The sequence below is a fragment of the Mandrillus leucophaeus genome, unplaced genomic scaffold (genome assembly GCF_000951045.1).
Source record: "Mandrillus leucophaeus isolate KB7577 unplaced genomic scaffold, Mleu.le_1.0 Scaffold359, whole genome shotgun sequence".
Taxonomy (NCBI): Eukaryota; Metazoa; Chordata; class Mammalia; order Primates; family Cercopithecidae; genus Mandrillus; species Mandrillus leucophaeus.
In genome coordinates this window covers 2,672,963-2,686,805 of record NW_012103798.1, presented here as the reverse complement: position 1 = coordinate 2,686,805, position 13,843 = coordinate 2,672,963, and the positions used below count along the sequence as shown (strand labels likewise).

Sequence of the window (13,843 nt, the reverse complement as noted above, 5' to 3'; positions counted from 1 at the left end):
TACAAAAACAACAATTGTATGATCATTTTTCCTTTGAACTTTATTAGTAAAAATATCCTATTGGTATTCAGTACTTAATGGTCAGGTTTCCATTCATACAGTTTCTCTGATGAACTCTGTTATTAAATAGCAATTACAGTAGCAAGGAGATTATATAATAGAAAAACATACGGTATGCATTTCAAATTTAATTCTTTCAAAATGTAAGTTCTGTATCTTGGGCATAACACTTTATCCCCTCTTCAATTCAGCTTTACTAATTTGCTCACTACATTAAAACAAACAAACAAACTTCCACCAAAAATAGTTGTTTCTGAGTGATAAATTGTAATTTTTAAATTTAGTATTTTAAAATGTTTACATGATTTCTGCAATGACCATCCTTATTCCCTCAATTTGGTCCTAAAGCCAAAACTTTAAGAGCTATGTGAGATGAGGATGGTCTCCTCCTGAGAGAGGTGAAGCCCAGTACGGGGTATGGAAGCTCAAGTGAGGTGGGGAAGATGTTGCAGAGGGGAGCATGTGTGCAGGTGTATATTTAAAATGTGTGTGTGTGTGTGTACACACATGAAGCCCCCTAGCATTATCTATTGCGAAAGAGTAGGGCTGGATATCTCAATAACAATAAGCACATCTCATGCACAAATCTTGGTTTCTAACTGCCAATTTCACTAAAAGGTAGAGGAATGGCTGATTCCAGAGCTAGGGCAAGTTAAGTACAAGATGGAACTTGGAAAATCCTGTTGTGCCCAGAAGAAAGTGCTGTAAAAATGACAGGAACATGCCAAAACAACACAGGAGACAACCTGAAGAGGCTTCTTCTGACCAAACTGAAATAATTTGAGATTTGGTAAAATGACAGATTATAATCAACTGAACAAAAAACTATGAATACATAGTGATACCAAGAGAATTCTGATTAGAAGGATACATACACACACACACATAAAGGATGGCTGGTTAAGGTGGCTCACACCTGTAATCCCAGCACTTTGGGAGGTTGAGGTGGGTGGATCACTTAAGGCAAGGAGTTCGACACCAGCCTGGCCAACATGGCAAAACCCCATTTCTACTACAAATACAAAAATTGGCTAGGCATGGTGGCATGCACCTGTAGTCCTAGCTACTTGGGAGACTGAGGTGGGAGAATCACTTGAATCCAGCAGGCAGAGATTGCAGTGAGCTGAGACAGCGCCACTGCACTCCAGCTTGGGAAACAGAGCGAGACTCTGTCTCCAAATAAATAAATAAACTAGGGGGATCTATATATGTCTGTATCTATTAATTAAACCTACCTCCAAAATATTTACAAAGGGAAAAGTAATAAAGTGCAGAAGCCTGGTAAACAGTACCTTAAGAAAGTGATAAAAATGAACATCATCAGAAATGGGGCAAATTGAAATTGTGTACTATGTGATAGGATGCAACAGTAACACAAAATTGCATCTGTGGTACTCCTGCCAAAAAGCACAACCAGAATCTAATTACGGGGAAACAGAAATCCAAATGTAGGGGTATTTTACAAAGGAACTTCCCTATAATCTGTAAAAATGTCCGGAGTCACAAAAGTCAAGGAAAGACTGTGGAACTGTGTCAGAATGAATGAAACTAGAGACACTACAACCTAAAGCAACACATGATTTTGAACTGAGATCCTCAAAAGGAATTAGGACAGCTAGTATAACTCGACTGGGGTCTGAGGATTAGATAGTAGTAATATGTCAATGTTACCTTCCCAATTTTCATGTATTGTAGTTATACCGAAGCATTCTTCTTGGAAATACAAAAGTATTGGAGGATGGTGCAGCATCATGACAGTGACTTATTCTCAAAAGGGAAAATTTTTATTTGTACAGTATTTACAACCCTTCTGTTAAGTCTCAGATTGTTTCAAAATTTTTTCTTTAAAACATAGAATTCAGAACACTGATCAGTAGATTCTTATTAGAGCTGATAAAGAAATTCAATATGATATATAACTAAGAAAACATAATTTTAATCATGGTAAACTTTGTTCAATTCCTGTGTCCACTGTGCACATGTTTTTCAAAACTGTTTTGGTTTTATTATTAATTTCCTTTGAAATTTTTCCCATGCATGACTTTCAGAATCTTGTTTACACACATGCACACACACACATAATTAGGAGAGCAAAATGTTCATAGATGCTGTAAAGTTATGTGAGTTCTATTTTTAAAATAAAAAAAGTACATATTACTATAAAAATAACTTCTCCCCCTTGTGGCAAAAATTGAAAATACATTCTACTGGAGAACTATAATGGAGAGGCACTTGGGTATTATTCCTTATAAAATATTCTCACATAACTTCATGTGAAATCCCCCATGTTATCCTCTAAATGGTACACAGTATTTACAGACAATATACTTAGAGGTAGCTTCACAGTTTTCTTTACATCCAGCATTGTCCAGACTCTATTTGGATATTTTCTATAGCAAAAAGCTAAGGGTTATTTTTCTAAAAACAGGGACTCACTATGTTGCCCACGGTGGTCTTGAACTCCTAGGTTCAAGTGTTCTTCCCACCTCAGCCTCCCAAGTAGCTGGGAAGCTGCAGACTTGATAAAAGTGCTACAATAAAAGGCCAGTTGAAAGGAACCAGTTACGGTATAAAGATTAAAATGATAGGCAGGCAAAGAGGGATGGCCTCACTTAAAGGCACCTGCCAACTTAAGATGACAGGGGCATCAGGAAGACTTCTCACCTCTCAAAGTTTAATCTCTGGAAGTCCACCATTGGAGACTAATTCCTTTGTTAGTTCTGTCCAACCATCACTTAGTTTATTAACATAAAGATAACTGGAAAGGATACGACACTTTCTTCATTTAAGATTCCCAATGGTGAAAACAAAGAAAGTCACTCATCTGAGCTATAAAAGAAACTTAACTTTCTTATTCCAGGTTCCTACTTCCTTTCTCAACCCTCCATATTTCCTCCTATTAAGTCACTAGGCACTTATGATTCTACGTTTTACTGACCTTTCACTGATTATAAAGTAATTTAAGTGATTTTTGAAAGTAAACTTAATTCCAGTTTCAGAGTTTTAAATTAAAAGTGGCTCAGTTGGATACTGTCTCTTAAACACAGTAATATAAATATTAGTATCTTGGCTAAAATGAATTATTGACAATTTTAATACATGTTGCACAGTACATATTAATATAGAAAAATACATGTTATCAGCAGCATAATGTTGACCATGTTCTAATCCATTCCACCTGCTCAAATATTAGTGCAAATAATTATATATTTGTAATGCATCACTGCTGTCTAGCAAAATCTACGCCTTCTGAATAAATGACTTTCCTCTGAGGTTGACTGCTATTTGAAGTATGATGTGATATATTCCTATTTAAACTGGCTTTGTATGGTGAGGCAGACTGCGACCTTCTAAACCACTTAGAAAATGGGCGAGCGTGTTTAATTACTCATCTTTCCCCCCAAAAGTAGATATTTAATCACAAAACAAAGGTTAATGGTACCTATTAAATAATAATGATAAAACACATTGCGTCTAGTTCAAAAATAGGAATTTTGTTAGGCCCAGGGGCAGCCTAACTGCTCTAATTTGGCAATTAAAATCTCTATTCTCTAAATGTCAGGTTTCTGTCCCCTATACATTTGAACAGTTGTTTCTTCCCTAAAATTTGTAAAGAGAAATGATTGATCAGTGGTAGAAATAAAAGGTAAGAGTTATAACAGCTTTTAAAACCCTTAACATGCAATTCTGATTACATGAAAATGACTATCTACTGTTAATATACTAAATATTTTGCCTTACATTTTCACTCCAGCATTAGTCATTTAAAAACTACCAACGTATTAAATAGTTAACACAATTGGCAAGCCTATGACATTTAATAGTTTTTGAACATAAAAACACTGATTTCTTCATATCTTCCAAGGTAGAGTTGTCATTTACTTCTATGTCACAAAATATAGTACCAAATATTTGGTCTCTTTCTATTGTGAAAATTATCAAGCTAGAAAAGTATATAAAATAATACCAATAAAGATTTGTGATAGACATATTTCTATTAGGTACAAACTTAACATTAAAGTTTCATGACCACTTATAAAATTTAAAAAAATCAAATTTAGAAAGTATGACCACACATTGAACATATTAAGAAAAACACAACGGTAAATTAGATATTGACCCTGTATGCCAACTCTGTAATATAAATGCTACAATAAGACTCATATTGGAAGAAACAACTAAGCAAAACTAATGAACCTACCAAACTAAAGGATCTATTTAATGTTATGTAAGGAGAATAGCATATAGAACCTAAAAGTGAGCGAGAAAAGATTTAGGTTTCAATCTGCGCATTTTACTAGCTGTAGACCTTGACTGGTCTACTTACCTTTCTATGCATTAGGTTTTTCATCTGTCAAATGGAAATAATAGTACCCAAATCCTAGGGTTGCTCTAGAATCAAATAATGTATGCAAAGGACTTATTAGCACAGTGTGTGAGACTTAAATCAATACATGTAACTATAATTATCTTTATTATGCAGTAAAATTTTTTAAATTGCTAACTTTTAACTTTATATAGAATTATTCAGTCTGACAATATGAACTGATCTTTTCTTCTAAAGTACATAATAATGTATTACAGGATAGGTCAGAGAGAAATAGTACAGAAACTGAATACAGTTAAACTAATTGAATGAAAGCACAAAATGCTTTGTATGTAAAATTCAGTAATATATGGGTAATATGCAGAATATTTTTGCATTAAAAAAAGTTAATCTCCCAGATGTTGGCTTTGTTAGTCATCAATAAATTATGTACCGACTGAACTGCTGTCTCTCAAACACAGTTCAAGCATGCCTTAACCACTACCTTGAGAACTTGACCACTTTAAGGGGTTTTGTGGCATTTCAAAAATCAACATCTCTTTATCCAGATCCTTGTAAATATTTACCATCATAGGTAAGAAAAACGCATTTTAGGGAAGCAGTCAATTCTCCACTTGGAATCAATCTACTGATTGATAATTAAATTATTTCCCTGTGAACCAGAAGGTTAGTACTTAGAAAGCAAAATACTCAGAAGTGAATGAGGGGGAAAAAAACGAATGATCTACAATGTAATATAAATTAACCTAATTTAAATTAGATTTTAATTTAACTTACTTTGACAGTTCTTTTTAAAATAAGGAAGATTCTAAGGACTTGCAACTATGGCAATCCTCAAAATGGGACTAAATATTGTCTTGGAATGGTCAGGTGGTCATCTGTCTAAAGATCCATCCAGCTACTATTTAATAATTCTTCATAAGGACACTTCATCTACTCTGGGTGACTGTCATTTTCAACACCATAATTTATATAAGGTAGGCTTCCTTTACTAAACTCATATTCTGCATTTCAGATATTTCTCAATTTTAGAAAAACAATATGCAGTGTGTTAGAGCGTATTTTCAACTTCATTCAATGCATTATGTAAATACTGCATATTAGCTCATGTGGTATTGTGTAATACTGCAAAGATTGCATTTATGTAAATGTTGGTTAAAGCTACCAATTATACAAAGCTCCATTCTCTACCTAAAATTTTACCATGTGCAAATGAAAAACATTTTACTTATTGATCATCTCTTCTGAGCCATACACTTTGGACAAAATTTTGTGATGGCTATAAATATGAAAACACTTAAAAAATCAGAATACAAAGAATGCATATTGCTTCACATGACACATTTTTTTTTTCCCCTTAGAGAAAGACCATCTGTTTAGGATAAATTTCTAGTCTTATTTATATAGTCAGTATTTTTTGCTAAAAAAGAAAGTGAGAAGACCTATGCTGTGAAAAAATTTTAAAATCTTAAATTTTTAAATAAAAAATCATTTATAAAATTCAGGATGGATGGCTCTAAAATATAAAAAGAGTGAAATAAAAAAAACAACTGCAGGGAATTTGTTTATTGAGCATTAATGTTAACACTTCTAAATTAAGTATTCACTTACGAATTTTGCCACTGTCCTATCAACGGACATAATAGAAAATATTGCACAGAACTCAAGCATGAAAATAATTAACAAAAGAACTAAGCAACAAGTATATGTTTACATTTTAAAAATTAATCCAAACAAAATAATTTGAAGCACTTCTCTGATTTGGAAGTCTTAAAATGTTATCTCATGTTTTATTTGAGATTTTTTTTCATTTTTTCTTTTTTACAAATTGACACTGTACAAAGAGCTTAAATGGCCAGTAAAACTACTGCCTTAAAATTGTTGGCTTTAAGTAACAGAGGTAAAATTTGAATTCACATCAGAGCTTTCTAAAATGGCAATAGTACAAGCATATGACTTTCTCTAGTATCCAAAACCTGTTCTGGCTTTTCCTTGGCTAGAAAACAAGACAGCCTTCTAAAGCTGTCATATATGTCCTAAAATTCTTTGAAAAAAGTTGGTATACTTCATTCTCTTGCTTACCTTGGTAACACTGAACTAAACAGAAAATGAAGAAAATTCAGTCAATAGTAACTTAAACAGTACTAAGTTAGCTCTGGACTTAGAAGGTTTGGTAAAGTTGATGACATTCAGATTAAGGTTCTCAGAAGAAAAGCAGTTTTCCAAAAACAGGCTTAAAAGCCTGTATTAAAGAAAAAATGCCAAGAGTGAGTAACACTTAAGTTTATCTGTTCCTAGAAGACTATGAACAACACGATGGGAGCTGAAACATTACATGTAATTTAGAATGCATTCTCCCAGAGCAAGTTTACAAGGTTTATAGAATAGCAATGGCCTTTCTAAATTTTCACTTGATGTTCAAAATTTTATAAGTGATTTAATACGTCATCAAATTAAGTCAATTCCATTAACTATATCCAAGTAGGAATAACTTCAGAAATGCTTTGAAAAAGGACAATGACAGACCTATAGACATGAAAAGCAACCAGTCTTTGCAAAGCTCATCTCCAAATCTATCAATTCCTCTTAAAATAAAAGACTAACCACATATTCAGCCATTCCATCTTATTCAAGTTTAGCATTACGACAGAAAATCTTAAAGGGCTGCATTGTTGCTAAACACTGTCAATATTTCTTATATGCACTATTTAGACTATACCTCACTTTTTTTACTTCCCTTATAATATTAAAATAATGAATAAATATGGTCCTTTAGTTAAGGTCCTCCACCTTAAGTGAAATATAAAATAAGGTAGTTTTATCAATTTCTTACTAGAATTGGCTTAAAATCTATTTACCAAATAAGAAATAGTAAACTTTTAAGTTTTACCCAGAAAGCAGAAGTATTCTGATCCACTCCTAATGTCTACATAAAATATTTCATCATTTTAGTTCAGTTTATGACATTTTTTGGACTAGTACTAATGTTGTCCCTCAGAAAAAAATCCAATCAACCAACTACAGAAAGTAAACTTAATTGTTAACCTTTTGAAAGAGGCAAAAAAATTATTTATGAAAACCTAAAATAACCTGATTAACAATTGATGCTGAAAAGGTCATTAAAAACTGAGGAATAATAAATGTAGTTTTCCTGCATTTTGCCCATTATTAATGGAAAACAGAATGGCAAAATTTCTAAATGGAATATGTTAAAGGTACCAGAACCGAAAACACTGGTAACATTTCCTTTGCCTTCTGACAGCAACATTTTCTAGGATGAAAACAGTGACATGTAGTTTTAAAGAATCTGAAATTTCTACATTCAAGAATGGAATTAAAATTCAACATAAGGGGAAAAAAGCAAAATATAGTTAGTGGTATCCAAACTTTAAATAAAACCTCAAAGGTAAGTATGGCTGCTGTTTTGTTCCAGTCACTGTTTCACAAAATGTTGGCTGTGTCATAAGGTATCTCCTGTGCTTTCTATCAACCAAGGCCTGCTGAAGTACAAGAAATTCCTCTGTAAAGGAATTGACATTGAATTCCTTTGTAAATTCAATCTCAGCTGAAGTGTCGAGCAAGGCGGGCAGATCTATAATCAGCACGAAGTTGTACGAAGGAGTGAAGTATATTCTTGTCCAGATTAGCAAGTTGTTCTCCTGAGCAGACTTGCTTTAAATTATCTGGGGCAACTACCAGAAGATTGCAAAGAGCATGCAGAGTATCAAAAAGATGTAATACCATTGGAATCTGAATTGAGAGAAGAAAGAAAGTAACATTGAAACAAAACAGTTTCCAGTTTTACAATTAGCTTCTAACTTCTTACATACTGTCAGGTGGGACTTACTATAAGTGTGCGTGGAGTTCAACATATTAGAATTTTTTAAAGATCACAAAGCATTAAAACTTAAAGATTTCATAGTTAAATAAACTTACTATAATATTTCAAAAAGATTCATATGTCAATTCTCTTCAATATAACAATCATATATACTTCAGTGGACTAAAACCAGTTATTAATATATAGCATTTTTCATAATTTAAATGTTACAGAAAAATTCAGAGGGACATAAATGAAGACAACGTTATTTTCCTAATGTGTGACATATACAGCATTAGTCATGGATGTCAATAAGTCAAAGACTGTGGAACTGAAAATACACCGTGAAGCAAAAATGTGTTTAATATTAAATATGTGGGCCACGTGTGGTGGCTCATTCCTGTAAACCCAGCACTTTGGGAGGCTGAGGCAGCGGATCACTTGAGCCCAGGAGAGACCAGCCTGGGCAACACTGTGAAACCCTGTCTCTGGAAAATAAAATAAAATTTAAAATTTAAAATTAAAAGAAAATGACTGGAACAACACTGTTTCAGGTAGAATGTGTTAATCTATCTCATACAGTATCAACAAAAGTTATAAACCTTTCACTAATTATAAGTAAATAGTGATTTTTAATGATCTGACTTATGTTCCTGGGCCTATTTGCAAGATTGATGTTTTTGTGTATACATACCTTGAAGTCTTTGGCACACTTCCTATATTCAGCTACATCACAAATTGCCAACATGCCACCCATACAACTGTAGGAATATTGTTGAAGATGCTCATAGATAAGTCGATGAAAACGTACTCCAAGTTCCATCAAAACCGTATCCACATTCTTCCCATCCATGGAATTTTTAATCTTCTCCACTTGTTTTCTTACGTAAGCACAGACTTTTACACAAGCCTATAAAAGTTTTTCTACACTCATTACACAGAAATGTATACCAGCTTAGCTAAAGAGGAAATACATAGTTTCTCATTAATCTGTAAGTATAAAAGAAAAAAATCTAGGGCACAGTAGGATACACCACTGAAAATGTTAGCAAAGTATTAACAAATTGAATCATTTTACTCACATTAGTATATTGAATCAAAACATTGTTTTCATCTTCTGGCTTAAAATCTGTTTTCTTTTGTTCTGCAGCCAAAATATGCTTCATCTGTCCAATCATACAATTTAATGTCCTAGAGAATTGAGAACACAACATTCTTTAACTCATCTAACTTATTCTATGTTTATATTTAATTATTTTATGCTAAATTAAATCAGTTATTTAATATCCTATCACCATAAAACTCTTTCACTATTGGTGAACTTTAGATATTAGAAAAAGTCAGCTCTAGGTCTTAATATGAAAGAGCTCTTGGTTTTATTATCTTTCTGCTCAAAACAGTGAGCAAAAATTCTTTGTGCAATACTTCAAGATTCAAAGATCTCAGAAGCCTGTCACTAGTTTAATTTCTTAACAACTAAGGATCTTCAAAGGCAAAAACTACATACAAGTTAACTATCCCTTTCTCAAAATTCTTGGGACTAGAAGTGTTTTGGATTTTGAAATTTTTCAGATTTTGGAATATTTGCATATACATAATAAGATACCTTGGGGATGGGACCCATTCTAAACACAAAATTCATCTATGTTTCATATACATCTTATACATGTAGACTGAGAGTAATTTTATAAAATATTTTAATAGTTTTATATATGAAACATTTATGTTCACTGAGCCATCAGAAAGCAAAGATGTCACTATCTCAGACACCCATGTGGACAATCCATGGCTGTCTGGCATCACCATCATTCCTGACTCTGAATTTATATGCTACCAGTAGGCAATCATTTTCTTTTTCTTTTTTTTTTTTTTTGAGACGGAGTCTCGCTCCGTCGCCCGGGCTGGAGTGCAGTGGCCGTCACTGCAAGCTCCGCCTCCCGGGTTTACGCCATTCTTCTGCCTCAGCCTCCTGTGTAGCTGGGACTACAGGCGCCCGCCACCTCGCCCGACTAGTTTTTTGTATTTTTTTAGTAGAGACGGGGTTTCACCGTGTTAGCCAGGATGATCTTGATCTCCTGACCTCGTGATCCGCCCGTCTCGGCCTCCCAAAGTGCTGGGATTACAGGCTTGAGCCACCGCGCCCGGCCTAGCAATCATTTTCTTACACTTATTCACACATAAGTACTTAACAGTAAAAAAGATGACATGCCATTCATACAGAGAAAAAATAACGTTTAAGGTAACCAAACAGCACAGTAACATCACCACAATACCTGTATTGCCTATTAAACAACAACAAACAAGGTAGCAGGTTTTCAGTCTCCACCTACGATGCTGTGCTTTCATGAAAAGGTTACTCTATCCTACATTTTATTTTTTTAGGTGACAGGAAACATCAGAAGCAGTTGAGAGACCAGAAAGCAGGACCTCTTTGGATGAGGAGATATTCTGCTGGATGGCTTCTTAAAAGTTTCCTCTGGAGTTATCTGCCTCATTAATAATGGTTTTTGTCTTAGAAGTCTCTATTTGATTTTGTAAACTGATATGACTTCTTGTTCTGTTATGAATGTACACTGCTGCACTTTTTTTATAAGTCCATTGCACATTTTCACCATATAACCTACAGGCATTTTTTCTGCAGTGTTAGCAACATTACTTTGTCACTATTATCACAATCACCTTGATTTAGAACCATTTTGGCTATTTCACTACCAGTCCATGAATGAGCAACTGGAGTCCCACTGATGTTAAAAATTATTTGATATTCACTTCATCCAACTTACTGATAGACTCTAAATGTATTATTTTTTGTATACGTAAGAAGTCAGACATCACTTTTTTCTCACTTGAAATATGGAAATCTTCAAAGTCACTACCTTGTTCATCCTCTTCACTGAACATAGCTGAAGGCCAGAGGTTGTGCCAGGCACGCATCACTGTCTTTAGTCACTGTGTTCCAAGCACTGGCAACAGCATATACAGCATCTTTCATGCTCAACTCATTTTGAAAACCTTCCATACTCCTACCTCTGTTCACCGTTGCTAGTATGCTGTTCAAGAAAGTGTTCTGAGACGCCGAGGTGGGAGGAAAGCTTGAAGGCGGGAGTTTGACAAGACTGGCCAACATGGTGAAACCCTGTCTCTACTAAAAATACAAAAATTAGCCAGGCGTGGTGGTGGGTGCCTGTAGTACCAGCTACTCAGGAGGCTGAGGCAGAAGAATTGCTTGACCCGGGAAGATGAAGTTGCAGTGACCTGAGATGGCGTCGCTGCACTCCAGCCTGGGCAAGACTCTGTCTCCAAAAAAAAAAAAAAAAAAAAAAGAAAGTGTTCTGAGACAGGGTCTCACTCCATCACCCAGGATAAATGCAGTGTGATGATTGCTCACTGCAGCCTGGACATACCAGGCTCAAGTGATCCACCCAACTCAGCCTCCTGAGTAGCTGGAACTACAGGCACATGCCAGAACACCTGTCTAATTCTTAAATTTTGGGCGGGTAGAGACAGGGTCTTACTATATTGCCTTAGGCTGGTCTCAAACTCCTGGGCTCAAGTGATCCTCCTGCCTCAGCCTTCCAAAGTGTTGGAATTATAGGCTTGAGCCACCATGCCCACCCAAGAAAGTGTTTCTATATTTACTCTTCATTGATCTAAAGATACCTTGGTCAGAAGACTGAATAAAGTCACATTTGGGAAAAAGTATGACACGAACAGTTGTCAAGGAATAACAAAATCTTGTAGTTGTTATCCAGTCCAGCTTTTCTGCAGTATGTGCAAGCCACTGGTAAAAAACGTTTGTAAAACCAATCAGAAAAGACACCCTTGGTTATCCATGCCTTTCTGTTAGCGTAACAGTGGACCCAACAAGAAATTCATTCCTTGGAAACAATGAAGATGCAAGCTTCAGCCTATTACAGCAAGCTTACACTTCTACATGCCTGCTGCATTAGCACACCCCAGCACAGTTACTCTGCCCTTGGCATCCTCAATTTCTGTAAAAGCCATCTTATCACCTGTATTGTCAGTGCCTTCCTGGGGCAGTAATGCCGAAATAGTAGTGTTTCATCAACATTATAGACTTATTCTCACACCAGATTTTCATCAGCAATAACCTTGGCAAACTCATTAAGGAATTTCTCTGCTGCTTCATGACCAGCAGATGCTTTATCACAACAAACTTTTGAAAACATAATGCCGTGTCTGTTCTTAACTTTTGGCAAACAGCCTATTGAATAGCCATGATTCCCTTCAATTTTCAATTCATTGTGATAGATCTTTGTTTGTTTCATCATCACCATACCATTAAGTGGCAATGTATTCATTGCAATGCGGACAGATCCACTCTTTCAATACATAATCAAGATCTTCACTTTTAGCTTTATGTAGTGTTTTTATATTTTTCATTAACTTCCGTTCATCACTTTCAGCACAGACTTTCTCCTTCTGTTTCTTCAGGTAATATATGGTGGTCATTCCAACACCATACTCTTCTGTAATACATTTCACACTTACACCACCATCCTTTTTGTCCAACAGCTTTGATAAACATAAGTGCTGCTAGGTATGGTGACTCACACCTGTAATCCCAGCACTTTGTGAGGCTGAAGTGGGAGGATCACTTCAGCCCAGGAGTTCAAAAATAGCCTGGACAACATAATGAGACTCTATCTCTACATTAAAAAAAAAAAAAAAAAAATGGCTGAGTATGGTGGTGTGCATCTGTGATCTGAGCTACTCAAGAGGCTGAGGTGGGAGGACTGTGTGAACCCAGGAGTTCAAAGTTGCAGTGAGCTATGATTACACCGCTGCACACCAGCCTGTGTGACACAGTAAGACCATGGTCTCTAAACAAATTATTTTTATTTTTATTTATTTATTTATTCATTTTTTGAGATGGAGTTCTGCTCTTGTTGCCCAGTCTGGAGTGCAGTGGCGTGATCTTGGCTCACTGCAACCTCTGACTGCTGGGTTCAAGCAATTCTCCTGCCTCAGCCTCTCGAGTAGCTGGGATTACAGGTGCCTGCCACCATGCCTGACCAATTTTTGTATTTTTAGTAGAGATAGGGTTTCACCATGTTGGCCAGGCTGGTCTCGAACTCCTGACCTCAGGTGATCCACCCACCGTAGCCTCCCAAAGTGCTAGGATTACAGGAGTGAGCCATTGCACCTGGCTACAAAAATTTTTTTTTTAAAAGATAAACAGGCTGAGTGCAGTAGTTCACGCCTGTAATCCCAGCACTTTTGGAGGCTGAGGCAGGTGGGTCACTTAAGGCCAGGAGTTCGAGACCAGTCTGGCCAACATAGCAAAACCCTGTCTCCACTAAAAATACAAAAAATTAGCTGGGCACGGTGGCGTGCACCTGTAGTCCCAGCTACTTGGGAGGCTGAGGCAGGAGAATTGCTTGAACCCAGGAGTCAGGGGTTGAACAGAGCCAAGATCACGCCACTGCACTCCAGCCTGGGCGACAGAGAGGGACTCCACCTCAAAAAATAAAAACAAAAGGATAAACTTCCTCTTTTTCTTATCACTGTTAACCACAGGGGTATCTGCAGGCCTTTTTGAGATTTCACATCTTTATACCACAGAGCACAGAATAAGGAGAAAAAAAAAGCACACACACAGTGAGTAATACACA

At 35.7% G+C, this 13,843-nt stretch overlaps 1 protein-coding gene across 3 annotated transcripts in view; it reads right to left on the bottom strand.

Annotated features, from left to right (window-relative positions):
* Positions 1–3,118: 3,118 nt before the first annotated feature.
* EXOC5 (exocyst complex component 5) overlaps positions 3,119–13,843 on the bottom strand; it is a 65,547-nt gene continuing 54,822 nt past the window's right edge. For 2 of the 3 annotated variants that reach the window (XM_011989597.1, XM_011989595.1), the window contains 3 exons: positions 9,290–9,398; positions 8,902–9,117; positions 3,139–8,137 (listed from right to left, as the gene is read on the bottom strand). In XM_011989597.1, coding sequence (XP_011844987.1) covers positions 7,949–8,137; positions 8,902–9,117; positions 9,290–9,398 — 514 coding nt within the window. In that variant the 3' untranslated portion in view covers positions 3,139–7,948. Of the gene's footprint in view, positions 8,138–8,901; positions 9,118–9,289; positions 9,399–13,843 lie in introns of all 3 variants that reach the window. The other variant, XM_011989594.1, reaches the window with a different exon arrangement.